Here is a 16,803-nt window from a genome sequence, read left to right as displayed (position 1 = left end):
CCAACACTCACCCTGGGGTAGCCTTCAAAATTGTTATAACGGTTCTGAACTCCGCTCTACTTTAGATAATTCCGATTTAATTTGAATAATGGCAACCCTACATTTCGTAATCGTCCTGGAAATTCTCAGTCAGTTCTCGACCTCGCACTAATCACTTCTCATCTTTTCCCTATAGCTGCCTCAGGTGTTTGGGATAACAATCTCGGGAGTGATCACTTTCCGGTGGTCACATGCCTGGGTTCATCCATACATATGTCGGTCTACGCTTCCCATAAATATAATTTAAAAAGAATTGATTGGTTCAAATTTTCTTACAATTTATAAGAATTCATTAAAGATCAAAAATTAAATTAAAAGTCACCTAACCCTTTTAATAGTTACGACATATTTGTTGAAGGAGTGGACAAGGCGGTTTCCGCGGCTTGTCCTCCCTCTAAACTAGCTCTTACTGCGGGTGCGGGCAATCACTTTTGCAAACAAAAAAATAAACATTTTGTCCCAGCACCTTGGTGGGACAAAACTTGCGACCAGGCTGTTTCTGAACGAAAGAAAGCTATCGCTGAATTTATAAGTAAATCCGATTATCCCAATTACGTTAATTTAAAAAAGAATTGAAGCAATGACCAAGCGAACCCTAAATCAAGCTAGAAGAAATTCCTTTAGAAATTTTTTCAACTCCCTTGATAGGCTGACCCCTCATTTAAAGGTATGGAGAACTATAGAAATTTTCAAAAACAGATTCACCCAGCCAGCCACCGCCTCTTGTTCAGCTGATAGAGAAGTGATTGCCCACCTTAATTGTTTAATTTTCGAAATTTGCCCTCCATTTGCCTTTTTTCACGTGCATTCTTTCATTCTCTCTCATTCGCTCCTCTAGCACTCTCCAACTCCTTCATCCATTCTTCTCCTAATCCCTCCTCCCCTAGAATCTTAACCACATTCTCTTTCCAGCTTCCTTCATCTTCCATTCCTCTCCTACATCCTTCCTATACATGCTCCCATGTTTCCTCCTCCCATTCATATAATCTTGTTTCCCAGTCTAAATCTTGAAATTCTGGTCCACCTTCTCTCTCCCTCCCCATTTCTAAATACTTTGGTACTTTTTCCTTCTTTATCATCTTATACCATTTATTGTATTTTGATTCCTTAATCATCCCCCATATTTCTATTCATTGTCTTTCCCTCTCCCTTCTTTTCAATTCTTTATAGTTTACTCTAGTCCCGTCTTATATTTTTCTATCATTAAAGAAATCACTCCTTTCTTCTTCCCATCTCTTTAACTCGATCGCCCTCCCTCTCCTCTGTTCTACCTTCATCTTATCTTTCTTGTAAACTCTCAATGTTTTTCCTTTCTTTCCATCCCCATATTTCTGCTCCATAACCTAATATCGGCCATACCAGCGTATCAAATAAGCACATTCTCCTTCTCCAATTTTTTTAACCTTATTTTTCCTATTCCCCATATCTGTTCCATTACCCCTGCTGCTTTTTTATCCTTTCTTTTATATGAGATGTATGATCTCCATTCGTTTGCAGGATATATCCCAAATATTTATACTCTTTTCCTTCTTTCAACTTTATTCCTTTCCATCTCTCTGTCAATTTTTGCTTCCTTCCCTCTCTTTTGCTAAACCTCATTATCTTTCTCTTTTCTACATTAACAATCAGCTTTTTCCCATTTAAGAATTTCTCTAATCCTGTAATAAATCCCGCCATCCCTTCTTCATCCTCTGCAATCAACACTATGTCGTTTGCGCATGCCAATGCATATATCTTTTTCTTCCCCATCCTAACTCCTCCCCTACCTTTTCTCCTCATTTCTTCTTCCAAGTCTCATATTAATAAATTAAATAAAACTGGGCTCAGAGTCTCCCTAAGCATTTCTGAAACTCTCTTTATTATTCCCTCTCTTAACCCCCTTTTTGACATCACTTTTTCTATTTCGCCTCGGTCTGACGAGTCAAACGCCGCCTTTAAGTACACGAACATTGCTATCATTGCCCCTTTTTCTCTTTTAATTCTCTTATTTACTAGATAGTTCAGAACATATATGTTGTCTATTACGCCCATTCCTTTTCTAAATCCTGTCTGATTAAGGAACTCGATTTTTTTCTTCAACTGCTACCTTCAATCTCTCCGACAAAGTAGTTACATATACCTTATACAGTGTTGGCATCAGCGTCACCCCCTATAATATTTAAACCCCTCTCCTTTGCTTTTTTTACTATTGGTATAACTACTGCTTCTTTTCATAACTCTGGCCACCTCTCTCCTCTCCATACTCTATTGCGCATTATCCATGCCCATTCCTGTAGTTCCTCCCCTCCATATTCTATTCATATCTATACCAGGTGCCTTTGCATCCTTCATTATTCCTAAAACCTGAATTATTTTTTCCCTTGATATGTCCTCTTCTCCATCTCTTTCTCTACCATATTTTCCTCCCTTTATAACTTTTCTGTCTACTCCTCCTAGAACATCCAAAAAATATTTCTTCCATTCTATTATTTCAATATCTTGGTTTACTCTTTTTCTTTGTCTATTTACTACCTTCCATAACACAACTCAGTATACTATGTCACTATTAAGGGAAAGTGATCCGAATAAATATAATCACCTACCTCGAGTTTCTCGACCTTCTCTCTTATCTCATCATCCACTATCACATAATCAATTACCGTTGCTCTTTCACCTCCTGAGCGTGTATATTCTCCTTTTTCATCTCCTTCTATATTTCCGTTAAAAATATACAATCCCAACTCCTCCAAGCTCTTCAACAACTTTTTCCCCTCCCCATTTAGTACCTTATCTTTGGATTTTCTTCCTCCCTCTTCGCCCCATTCGCTTTCTCCTCTATCTCCTATTCTCGCATTGAAATCTCCACCTATTATCAGCCTAATCTCTTCTTTATTTTCTTCAATCATTTCTTTCATCCCCTCTGCTTTCTCCTGCATATCACCGTTCACATAAGCCCCCACTACCTTCCATTTCTCTCCTCCCACTATTACCTCTTCTACTATTAATCCTTCTTTTTTTTCTTTCCTGTCTTTGTTATCTTTACCAGTTATACATTCATTCCTTACTCCCATCACCATTCCTCCCATTGATCTGCCCTTTTTATGCTTCCTCTTTGCATTTTGCACTTGCCATTTGTAACCTCTTGGTAACCTTCTCCTTACTCTTTCCCATCCCTTTTCATCTAGCCGCGTCTCCATCATTATGATTACATCCCTTTGTGTCAAATTTCTCATAAACTATCTATCCTTTCGCTTCAATCCTACTATATTCCAGTAACAAATCTTTCATTCCTCTCTACTTTCGTTTCTCTCCTTTTTTTTCCTTCTTACTATTTCTTATTTTCCTATATCTCGTTCCTTCCTCTCCTAGTTTCCCTGCATCTTCCTTTCTATCCATATAATAACCTCTTCTTTGTCATTACCTCCCTCTCATGTTCCCATTTCCTCAGTTTCATCAGTACCATTATCTACCCTCTTCGCTCTTCCCTTCCTACATTTCACATTTCCTCTATCTCTACCTTAGCATCAATCCTTTTTTGTACTTCGTCCACCCCTTCCTTTAGCTCCTTCCCCTCTAATCTTATACCCTTTATCACTTTGTTTGAATGTCTTTCTTCCCTCTCTTTCCTTTCTATTCTTTGTTCTATTTTTCTCAGCTTTCCATCTCCTTATTCCCACTCCCGCCCCCACCACAATTCCAGTTCGAGCTGTCAAGTTTATTCACCCTATCTTGCATCTCATGCACCTTTTTATTATTATCTTCTTCCTACTTCTCTAGTTTTTGTTCTAAAGACTGCATCCTATTTTCTAACTTTTCCCTGGACTCTTCCCATTTTTTATTTCTTTCTTAAGTTCCACCATTTCCCGCCTAATTTCCTTCTTTAATTCCTCTTCCCTTTTCTCCTGCTTTTCTTTATAAATCCCCATTACCTCTATCATCAATTCGTGAATTTCCTTTAGTCTTTCCTCTTTCATCGGAACTTCACTTTCATCTCCGCTTCCGTCAGCACTCGCTCCGCCAGCCATAAATCAAATTCAAACTCTTTTGACTTCTATGCTTCCCTGCCTCTATCTATTGTCGCGGTCTGGTACCTGTCTCGTCTTTCGGCGTCGCTACCTAACCCTGCTACTACCAACCCGAGCAACACAGTCCTCCCACCCTGCACAAATCTCCAAACAACCCAATCTCAACTTTCACACAAATCTGTCTCAATCCTCCAAAACATCTAACTCCACTTTTCAATCTCACAATCCCTCAATTAATCTCTCTCTTCTTGCAATTTACAACCAAATTTTTCATTCCGGAGCATTTCCAAGTTCTTGTTCCAAGTTCCTCGTTTTCTTTATTCCAAAATCAACTGATGGCAAATTTCGCCCAATTTGTCTAGCATCATGCTTATTCAAACTAATGGAAAAATTGATTCATGATAGACTTAACTGATATCTAGAACACAATTTTAGCTTATCGCCTTTCCAATTCGGTTTCAGGAAGGGTAGATCTTGTGCTGACAATCTGGCTATTCTGGCAACTGAAGTTTGGTCTGGCTTCTCTAGTAACCAGGAAAGAAATACCCATTCACTTCTGTTGAATGGGTTTTGACGGCTTTTGAATTGCGTATCGTCGTTATAATTTTTTTGACTAACTTGTTTGTCGTAAACGGCTAATAACTGAAATAGCAAAAGGAATCTAGTAGACCTGGGTATGATTTCTTTTAATCTATCGATAAGTTATCAATTTAAAAAATCGTGTAAAATATGGCAGCTTAACCCCAAAAAAGTCGGTCTCATTCAAAAAGAAGGAAACCGATTCAATATAACCTTGCTTGAAATGGTCATTGCAGTACATGGCAGATTAGAAGCTGCTTGAGAAAATGACCGATTCACATAGTCGCACACCGATTCTGTTTTAACTTTCTGAATATAAAAGTGACAGATACGCAATTCACAGAGTCGTCTTTTCAATGGATTCTTTTTTCCTGGGTAGGGAGGTCACAGTTGGCATCTTTTTGGATTTAAAGGGAGCCTTCCTCAGTGTCATCCCACAGATCTTAATGGAGGACCTGCGCGATTCAGGTGTTCCTTATCCCTTGGCCTGCTTTATATATAGTTCCACTGCATGCAAAAATATATATTATAAACTTAATGGTGAGGTTATTGGACCCAGAATCAGCACTGTCGGTCTGGTTCAGGACAGCATCCTTAATCCTATTTCATATTCTGCTTATACTAGGAAACTCAGTCTGCAGCGGTGTCTGAACCTGACCTCTGTCTATCTAATGGAAAGAGACCTAGAACACTGCCTAGAAAAAACCAAAATCATACTCTTTTCCAAATTAAACCTCAATTTTAATGACCCGTCTCTCTCCATAACTTTAAACAACACTAGTATCACTCCATCGAGTTGTGCGATATTTTTCGGCATTACTCTAGATTTTAAATTCTGTTTTGTTGCACATTTGATATATTTAGCTAATAAATGTCGCAAAGTTTTTAATATTTTAAAAGTCCTCAGGGGAGTATGGTGGGAGCTCGATCCCACTATTCTTCTGGCAGTTTATAATATAATAATTAGAAGTTATATCGACTGCGGCTCACATATTTTTACTTTCAAAAATCACCAATACTTTGATAAATTAGAGAAAATTCGTAACCAAACACTGAGATTAGCACTCGGGCACTGCAGCAGCACCCCCATAAATGTCATGCTTGCGGAAACTTGTCAGCCTCCTTTACAAATTAGATTCTTCTATTTAGCCAAAAAATATATGATCAAAACCTTTTCCTTTCTAGATCACCCTCTTACCGATAAATTAATAACACTCTGGAATAGTTCTCAACCCAAAAATACTTATCGTATTAGGGATATATTTGTTCTTCTTAATGCTTTTGGCAAGGTCAAGGGCTTCAAACACCAAATAAGAAGAGCATATGTGCACCCATTTTTCGAATTTTCTAAGGAAGATCACCTTTTTGTCCCTCACATTAAACAAGACATAGGTTGTTTGTTTCAGGGCAGCCCTGCACCAGATGACCTATTTTGCGATTTAATAGACGTAAAGTATAACGATTAGATACAATTTTTTACAGATGGTTCAAATTCAGAATCTGACCACTCCGCGGGCTGTGGATATAGCCCGTCAGAAAACTTTTCTCGTTCATGGAAAATCTCTAGTCCTACCTCTACTTTTTCTGTCGAAGCTATAGCTGTTCTTTACACCTTGGACTACATCCTGCAGAACAGCTTTTCAAAGTCGGTTATTTATACTGACTCGTTAAGCGTTTTCCAGAGCGTGGCTTCACCGTGCCCTAACGCCATTAAGTCTAGCTTGCTCTTTCTGATTAGAAACCGTCTTGCTACCCATGCTAAATTTAATCTTACTCTCAAACTAGAATGGATCCCTAGCCATAATTATAAACTGGAATCTTTTTTTATGAAAATTTAACTATTTTTTGTAATTTTTTTTCTTAGTTCATCTGTTTTAGAAGAAACTTAATCTTTCTTGAATAAAAATGCAACTTTTCGGTTTAAAATTCAAACTTTTTTGAAAGAGGGTCTTTTGATCTTAAAATTCACCTGTTTTAGTAGAATTTTCTTTTTTCTTGGACAAAAATTCAACTGTTTGGTTAAAAATTCAACAATTTTGTTTGAAAGTGATACTTTTTTGTTGAATATTCTGTAGTTTTATTGAAAATTTAACTATTTCGTAGTAAATTTACTTTTTGTTTAAAATTTATTATTTTGGTGTTGAAAAATGAAATTAAATCTTTTCTGGATGAAACCTCAACTTAAAAAAAAATGTTGTCGTTTTTTATTAAAAATTCCGCTCTTTTAGTATACAAATTTCATCATTCTTGGATAAAAATGCAACTAATTGGTACAGAATTAAACTATTTTGTTAATTTATCTTTTTGAATTAAAATTCATTTTTTTCATAGTATTTTTTTTTGAATATTTCAAGAGAAATTAAATTTTTTGGATCAAAATGCAATTATTTGGTAGAGAATTCAACAAATTTATTAAAAATTCAACCTTTTTGGTTAAAAATTCGTATTCTTGTATTAAAAATTGAATTTTTGGGTAGAAACTTATTTATTATTTCAAATCTCATATATTTTATTTTTTAAGATTTATATTTTTAGTCGAAAATTTATCTCTTTGGTTGAGGGGTTAATTATTTTGTTTAAAATTAATCTGTTTTTATTGAAAAATCAACTACACGGGTAAAAATTTAATTAAATTGTTAAAAAACTATTTTTTTATTGACTTTGGCTGAAAATGTAACTGTTTAGTGGAAAAGCCTTTTTTGGTTTAAAATTAATTTTTTAACTGAAAGTGTAACTTAGCCACTGTTTTAAGATTTATCTTTTTCATTTGAAAATTGTACTTTATTCAAAAAAATCATTATCTTGGTTTGAAATTTCATTTTTCTTGGATAAAAATGCATCAATTTTTGTTGAAAAAATTCGCCTTTTGGATTCAGGATTCATCAACGTAGATAACATTTTATTTATTTCTTGGCTGTAAAATCTTTATTTGTTGAAAATTCGTTTTTTTAGTTTTAAATATATTGTTCTTTTTATGAATTTCATCTTTTTTATTGAATTATAAAGTATGACATCTTTTATAGTAGAAAATACTTTTATTTAATTAAAAATAAATTAATCAATTTGAAAAATTTTAATTTGTATCTGACATACTGTTTTATTCCGTTTATAAAAAATTCTGTGTTGAAAATATTATAAGATTAACATGCTGGTATTTAAATATTAATGATCAAGGAAAATTACAAGTTAGTCAAGGAAAAATCCGTTACGTTATGTGAGTACGGTCGCTTACTGCTTAGTAATTTTAAATAGACCCGCGTTTTTCGGTGCATGCGCAGTTGAAAAATGTGGCCGACATCTTCGATGTTTTCCCACCCGTCCTGAAATACCTGATTGGTCAAACCCTCAACTGTCTCATCCAATCAACACGGGCGCTTTTCGTCCGTTACATATTTTCAAAGAAAGCCGGTAACAAACGCTTACGTGAACACGGAAAAGGATGAACTGTCGAAGTGTGCGAAAAAAAATTGTTTCTGGTTATTGTGGACTTATTAAAAGACAAGTTGTGTGATATAATTATATCCAGTGAAAGTTGAACATCAGTGAGTTATCAAAATGACGGATTTTCGGGCGAAATATAAGCAGAAAGGTCTGAGTTTTGGAGATTTAGAGAGAAGTCGCATCACGAGAGCTAGTGAACGTGATGAACGGAGAAAAGAAATTCGTGCTGAAACCTTTGATAAACTCAGGCCATTGATTCAAAATGCCAATCCAGCTACTCCAGGTAAGATTTTGAATAGTTTTTTTATTGATTCAATCAATTTTTGTTGGTTGAGAGGTGCCGGAAAAAAGTGACGTATTGTCTTGAATTTTGACCTGTTAAGACTCGCGAAGTGACATTTGTGTGTATGCGTGTGTCATTAATTTTCTTTTGAAATTCACTTTGAGGCGTACGGGTATTTATATTATTTTGGGGATAATGGTGATAGCAGGATAAACCCTGTAAAGTTGTTATTTTTAGGTTATGATTGTGTTTGCAACAAAAGTCAAGTTTCACTAATGTTGTGGTTCATTTTTGTACTGACACTTATTAGTTCAATTTGACAGAAACAAGAATTCAGAGTTTCCATTTTACTAACAATTATTTTCACTTAATTGTTTAACTTTATATTTTAAAGGAGATTATTTTCCTGGGTGAACTGATTTAATATAAATAAGAAATTTCTTATTATTTTCCCGCCAAAATATTTCGGAGCTTTCTATACTCGAATTTCATTGTGTTCATTGAATTTTTGTATAAAAATTGCATTTGGGAAACTTGAGGAATTTTGTAAAACATTGTTTTCAGTTTATCGAATAAAATTTTTAAATTAATACTGAATTACAAATGAAATTTTGTTAAGGATTTCATAGAATATTTTATATGATTTAAAACGTATATTATTTACAGAAGTTTCTTTTTTATTTATTTTTGGTAGAAATTTTTGTTTTTTTTTAATGTAAATTAATTTTTATAATTTGCAGGAAATCTGCACATTAGGTTTAACTCTGCTATTTTTTTGTTGAAAATTTGACCCTTTTTTGGCAAAAAGTTTAACTTTTGGGTTAAAAATTCATTTTTGTTTAAAGATTCATGATTTCAGATTAAAATTAACTGCTTTGCTTAAAAATTTAAGTATTTTGTTGAAATTTTTGTTTTTGATGAGAATGAATTTTTTTAACTGAAAATTTAACCTTGTCTTTTGTGGTAGAATATTAATCTTTTTGCTGACAAATTCACAGTTTTGTATGGAAACTTCATTTCCTTGGTTGAAAATTCCTTTAAAAATTGAAAATTTGGTTCAAAATTTGTTTTTTTCGAATTAATTTTTTTGGTCAAAAGTCCAATTCTTTGATTAAAAATTCGTTTTTCTGGTTGAGAATTATTTTTGTCCAACTAAAAATTTAACTGTTTTATTTTTTGTTCAAAATTAAACTTTTTTATTAGGCATTTAATCTTTTTAGTTTAAAGTTTACCAGTTTTACTCGAAAATTGAACTATGTTGAAAATTGATCTTTTTATTTAAAAATGTATCTTTTTTTACGCAGAAAATTTATCTTTTGGTTTGAAGATCCTATTTTAAGTTGAAGATTAATTATTTTGGTCACAAATAAATTTCTTTGCTTAAAAATTGTACTATTTGGTTCAAAATTAATTTTTCTTTGTTCATCATTAATTTTTTGCCTGAAAATATAGCTATTCATTTTTTGTCAGAAAATTGATCGTTTTTGTTTGAAAATATGCCTTTGATGTTGAAATTTTTTGATAAAAAACATTTTTATTTAATAAATAAATTTTTTTAAATTTATCTGTACTTTAAGTTATAAAAAGTGAACAAAAATGATTTGACAAAAAGATTTTAAATCAGTTCAAAATTTGAGAATTGTCAGATTTTAACCTTAAAACTTAAACGGTTTCAATTTGAAAGGATTTTATTAAATTTAAAATATTTTTTTCAGTCTAAAATATTCAATTTTTAACTTATTCAATTTGAAATTTTTAATTAAAAAAAATTATTTATTGAATATTTAGCAATATTTTAATTTTTATTTAAGAGAATAAATTGAAACCAAATATTTAAAAGTGAAGAATCTTTAACTGAATTGTTTGACATAGAAAACCTGGAATCGTTAAAATTTCGAAGAGCCATTAAGCTTTGAACGTTACAATTTTTAATTGTCGTATTTGAAAAATGCTTAATTTGTAAGTGAAATTTTTAAATTTTGATTTAAAATTTACAAATGAACATTACAGCAAAAATTCAAGTAATTTTAAGATATATTTAGGAGTTTTAAAAAGATTAAAAATTATCATGCAATTTTTAGAAAGTTTTCTTAAAATCTTCTAGAATCTTTTTTGAAAATTTTTGTTTAAATCTTTGAAAAACTTTCTAAATAAGAATAAATAAGAAGTGTTCAGTTTAAAAAATTTTAATTTTGCAATATTTAACGTTTTTATTTTAAAATTCCTTAAAATTATATAATTTTGAAAATTTTAAAGTTCATTGATTGATTTTTTAATTTAGAGCATTGAAAATGTTAACGTGGATTTATATATTTTTTATATTTAAAAATGTTAGTACCTTCAATTTTATACGCGTAAATTATTAGGCATTTAAATACGACATTTTATAATTAAAAACTTTTAAATTTTAATTTTAAAAGTTCAAAATTTAACAGTTCCCCTTTGAGTGCTTTCATTTTCAGCTCAGTTTTTATTACAACAAGTGAAATAATTTTTAGCTTTAGTGTTCCATTTTTTTAATTTCATTGACTTTGAAAAATGTTTTAAAACCGGAAATTTATTTCGTCGATTAAAACGGCCACCCTAATAGGATTAAAAATTCATTTTTGTTTAAAGATTCATTATTTGAGATTAACTTCATTTCCTTGGTTGCAAATTCCTTTGAAAATTCAAAATTTGGTTCAAAATTCATGTTTTTTGTTAAAATCAATCTTTTTGGTTGAAAAATCACTTATTTGATTGAAAATTCGTTTTTCGGGTTGAAAATAATTTTTTCCAAATAACAAATTAACTATTTTATTTTTTGTTAAAATTGTAACTTCTTTGATACGCTTAATACTTTTAGTTGAAAATTCATCTTTTTATTTGAAAATTCATCTTTTTAAAGCGGAAAATTGATCTTTTGAGTTGAAAATCCTATTTTAAGTTGAAGATTAATTATTTTGATAACGAATGAATTTCTTTGTTTAACAATTTATTTGGTTGACAATTCGTTTTGCTTTGTTCAACATTAATTTTTTTGCCTGGAAATATGCTTCTGATATTTTTTTTGTTTGAAAATTAGTCTCTTTTGGTTAAGAATTCAAATCATTGGTTGCAAATTTATATTTTTTGGTTAATTCTAAATGTTTTTCATTAAAAATTAAAATATTTTTTGGTTGAAAAATCAACCGTTATGTTGATAATTCCTCTTTTTGGGTTAAAAACTAAATTATTTTTGCGTTGAAAATTCACCTACAATTTTTTTCGTTTAAAAATTGGACTAATTAGTTAAAAATTCATCTTTGTTGGTCGAAAATTCAACTGTTTTGTTGAAAATATTCGACCTTGTGTATGGAAACTTCTTGTTTTATGAAATAAATAAGTTTCAAATTGCTTTATTCTGTTTATAAAAGACTAAATTTAGATTGATCATTTGAATAGGAAATTAATCTGGTTAAAAAATGAGATATTTTGTTGAAAATTTGTATTTTCTTTGGCTGCAAATTTCATTTTTACTGAAAATTTTATTATTCCAGTTGAAACTTGAGCTATTTTGTTGAAAATTTGTTTGCTTTTTGATTAATTTTTTTTTTTAACTGATAATGCAACTTTTTCAGTGGAATATTCCATAATTTTTGTTAAATATTCATCCTTTGGTTTAATTCCGGTTGAAATTTCATCGCTTTTAAAAAAAATAGAACTATTTTGTTCATTGGAAAATTAATTTTTTAACTGGAAAATTAAATATTTAATTTTTGGTTGACAGTTCATAATTTTTAGTTCAAAATTCATATAATTTGTTGGAAATTCGTATTTTTTTGGTGGAAATTAATCTTCTTGGTTTAAAATTAAGCTATTCCAATCAAAGATTCATAATTTTAGATGAAAATTCAGTAGTATTATTAAAAATATATATATTTTTTAGTTCCAAATATCACTACTATTTGGTTGAAAATTTACCTTTTATTTGAAAACTCATTACTTTTGTTGACAAATCGTCTTTTTGTTAGAAAATTAATCTTCCTGATTGAAATTTTATCTTTTTAGTTGATAATTCAAGCATTCCAGTTGAATAATTATCATCTTAGTTACAAATTTACGTTTTGAATTGAAAATAAAAACTACTTGGTTGAAAGTTAATCTTTGTTGTAAAAGTCGTCTATTCTAGTTGATTTATTAATGTGTTTAAGTTATATGATTATTTATATTTACAGTGTTATTTAATTAATCGATGTTGCTAATATTTTTAAGAATACTTTTTAATATAATTTTGAATTTTTTAAAATTTGGAATTTCATACATTACGAGATGTTTTTTTTTTGACATCTGAAAAGTTTTCACCGAGAAGCAAAGAATTCATGGTTTAATCCCTAATTAATGCAGGTCCAAACCTATTTCTGAAGTGTCTTGAATTATTTGTAATATTTAAGGAAATTGTTTAAGTTTCCGAAAATTTTTAAATAGATTTTAATGATTTGAAAGGATTTTTCAGATTTTAGGATATTTGAAAAACTTTTAAGGTATTTTCAAGAGTTTTTAATTATTTTGAAAGATTCCAAGGGTACTTTAGAAGATTTAATTTTATTTTATAAGGTTTTTGAGGATTTCAATAATTTCAACGGATTTTAAAACTGACGTTTTCCGGTATTTCAGGAAATATTATCATATAATTTCACGGGATTTTATAATATTTTAGTGGATTTCAGATAATTTAATCATAAAAAGATAAGCATTTTGTTGGATTTCAAAGGATTTTTCAATTACTTTAGGGAATCTGAAATGATTTCTAGAAACTGGTTATTGATTACAATAATTTGAAGAGGTTTCAAAACGATTAAATATTTTAGGACAAAGAATTTTCTAAATTTTCTGAAGAAATGGAAAAATTTTGCAACATGTATAAAGTTTTAAGATACTTCAAAAGATTCCAGGAAATGCCATCAGATTTCATAGAATGTTACGAGATTTTTGAAAATTTTAGTAGATTTTAAAGAATTTACTCATGATAAGTGCGGTATTTCTAAATTTACTCAATGCTACTTATTTCAATGGATTTAAACCAAATTTAAAGTTTTTATTTAATTGGTCCTGGGGATCAATTAATGGGGGTTCTAAGGATTTTCAATATTTTAGGGATGTAAAAGATTCTCGGGCGTTTTCTAGGGATTTAAAAATATGTTAACAAATTTGAGATATATCAGGAAATTTTAAAAGATTTAAACAATTTCAAAGGATTTGAAAGGGTTTTAATAATTCTATGGAATTTAAAAATGTTTGCATGCGATTTTAAAGAATTTCCCAGAACTTTGGTAGATATGGACGGATTTTACAGGACCAGTAAGGTTATAGAATTTTTTTAAGGATTCTAAGGGATTCTATCAGCTTTTGAAGGATTTTAATGATTTTATGGGGGTTTAGGAGCTCTCAAGATATTTAAATTTTCCAGGATTTTATCATAATTTAATGGATTTCAAAGAATTTATTCACAAGAAATGACGGATTTTATAGGATTTTAAGAGATTTTCAAATATATTGAAATCTCCTTTAATTCTTCTAAATTCACTCACCTTAAATTCTTAAACATTTTATAAAAAAAATGTAATTCTCTTTAATTTGTTAAAAGGCATTTGAAATTTACTCAATGCGATGAATTTTTTCAAATTTCTAAATTGTTTTATATTCACTTGATTGTTTTTTAAATCCGATTTGATTTTTTATGAATTTCATCAAATTCTTTTAAATTCCCTTGAATTTTTTTAAGCTCATTTCACAGTTACTGAATTCAATTAAGTTTTTCTCTCCATTTTTTTGTTTGTTCTTCAATTAATTTGATTTTAACTCAACTTACTGTACATTTTCCGAAATTTCGGAAAGTGTAATCAGATTTCGCGTAATTTTACAAGATTTTATAATATTTCAATGGATTTCAAAGAATTTATTCACAAGAAGTGACGGATTTTATAGAGTTTCAAAGATTTCAAGAGATTTTCAAATATTTTTTGCAATTCTATTGGAATTCGCCCTGCATTCTTATCAATTTATTCTAAATTCTTTTAAATCCCTTTTAATTCTTCTAAATTGCCTGAAATTCTGAGACATTTTATAAAATTTTTTTTAATTTTTTAAAACTTATTTCACATTTCATGAATTTAATGAATTTTTTCAATTTTTTAAATTGTTATAAGTTCACCATATTGTTTTAAAAATCAGATTTAATTTTTAACGAATATCATCGAATTCTTTTAAAGCCATTCGTCATTTTTTCCTGGTTATAAATGAGTAGGATTTCAAGAGATTTGAAATTATTTTTTTAAATTCATCCGGAATTGTTATTAACTTACCCTAAATTGTTTTTGGAATTTTCCTAATTTTTTGTATTCACTTGAATTCTTTTGAATTTATCTAATTCTGCATAATTCAATGAAATTTTTTTTATCAGTTTTGATTCAATTGATCCTGAAGTTTCTTAATCTCATCTTGAATTCTTGGTAATTTCATCAAATTATTTTTAATTTCCTTGAATTTTTTAAGCTCATTTCACAGTTACTGAATTCAATTAAGTTTTTTTCTTCATATTTTTTTATTGTTTTTCAATTCATTTGATTTTAACTCAACTTATTTTAAATCTTCCAAGATTTCTGGAAGTGTATTTAGATTTTGCGTAATTTCACAGAATCTTATAATATTTTAATGGATTTCAAAAAATGTATTCACAAGAAGTGACGGATTTTATAGAGTTTCAAAGATTTCAAGAGATTTTCAAATATTTTTTGCAATTCTATTGGAATTCGCCCAGCATTCTTATCAATTTATCTTAAATTCTTTTAAATCCCTTTTAATTCTTCTAAATTCACAAACCTCAAATTCTTAGACATTTTATCAAAATTTTAAAAAAAAATTTTTAACTCATTTCACATTTACTCAATTCTCTTGATTTTTTTTTGTATTCACTTGTATTTTTCTGAATTTATTTAATTCCGCATAATTCAATGGAATTTTTTTCAGTTTTGATTGAATTGATCCTGAAGTCTTTTAATCTCATCTTAAATTCTTAGTAATTTCATCAAATATTTCTTGCAATTCAATTGGAATTCGCCCTGAATTCTTATCAATTGATCATAAATTCTTTTAAATCCCTTTTAATTCTTCTAAATTCACTCGCCTCAAATTCTTAGAAATTTGATCAAATTCTTTAAAAATTTCTTTAATTTTTTAAAACTCATTTCAATGATTTTTTTCAAATTTTATAATTGTTGCAAGTTCAATTGATTGTTTTTAAAATCAGATTTGATTTTTTACGAATTTCATCGAATTCTTTTGAAGCCATTCGTCATTTTTTCCTGGTTATAAATTAGTAGGATTTCAAGAGATTTGAAATTCATCCTGAATTCTTATTAACTTATCCTAAATTGTTTTGGAATTCTCTTGATTTTTTTATATTCACTTGAATTTTTCTAAGTTTACTTAATTCTTAGTAATCCTTGAATTCTTAGTAATTTCATCGAATTCTTTTAAATTTTCTTGAATTATTGTAAGCTCATTTCACAGTTACTGAATTCATTTGAATTTTTTTCTCCATCTTTTTAAATTGTTTTTCAATTCATTTGAATTTAACTCCATCAACGACCAAAGCTATCAGTTTTATAACATGAGTTTGACCGCAAAATTTATGGGTAAAACAATACAATAAATAGATCAAAATTACTGTTCCTTATGTTTTTGGGTGAGCTAAATTAGAACCCGTCGTCAAAATTCGAATATTTTGGCTTCAAAATTAAATAAGGCGGTTTTTGTATACAAAAATAGTTAAAAATGTTTGATTTTTTATTTTTATAATTTTTTTCAGACATAAAATGCTTTAATATCTTGAAATTTATTCAACCATCGGTGCACAAATTGGTGCATATGTCTTGTAATTAACCATGGAACACTATGCATTTTTTTAGATTTTTTAGAAAAAAATTTTGATTTTTCAAAAAATTTGAAATTTGCAAAAAAAATTTTTTTAATCTGAACAAATTCAAGAATAGATTCTTTGACTAATTCTAAGACATTTTTATTCTTGGAAAATTTGTACCAGAGCCTATAGATTTTGGGAAATAATTGATCAAATTTCATGCGAAAATAATTCGCATGAAAAGAATTCGTATGAAGTTTGATCAATTATTTCCCAAAATCTATAGGCTCTGGTATAAATTTTCCAAGAATAAAAATGTCTTAGAATTAGTCAAAGAATATTCTGAAATTTTTTCAGATTTTTTGAAAATTTTTTTTTGCAAATTTCAAATTTTCTAATTTTTGGCAAGTCAAAAATTTTTTCTAAAAAATCTGAAAAAATTTCTTAGTATTCTATGGTTAATTTCAAAACATTTTTAATTTGTCCAACTTTTTTTTTAACTTTGAAGTTTTTGAGATAAACAACGATGATGGAAAAAAAACAGTTTTTGGGACATTTTTGCATTTTCTCCGCCATTT

General features: G+C 29.4%; 1 protein-coding gene across 2 annotated transcripts in view; it reads left to right on the top strand.

The window, feature by feature from the left end:
- Nucleotides 1-8,035: 8,035 nt before the first annotated feature.
- The window catches only part of LOC117174213, a 43,986-nt gene continuing 35,218 nt past the window's right edge, over nt 8,036-16,803 (top strand). For both annotated transcript variants that reach the window (XM_033363079.1, XM_033363078.1), the window contains exon 1: nt 8,036-8,346. In XM_033363079.1, coding sequence (XP_033218970.1) covers nt 8,178-8,346 — 169 coding nt within the window. In that variant the 5' untranslated portion in view covers nt 8,036-8,177. The remainder of the gene's footprint in view (nt 8,347-16,803) is intronic.

Source organism: Belonocnema kinseyi, chromosome 6, assembly GCF_010883055.1.
Source record: "Belonocnema kinseyi isolate 2016_QV_RU_SX_M_011 chromosome 6, B_treatae_v1, whole genome shotgun sequence".
Lineage (NCBI taxonomy): Eukaryota > Metazoa > Arthropoda > Insecta > Hymenoptera > Cynipidae > Belonocnema > Belonocnema kinseyi.
The sequence above is the reverse complement of the archived record's forward strand: the minus strand, read 5'-3'. Positions and strand labels throughout refer to the sequence as shown.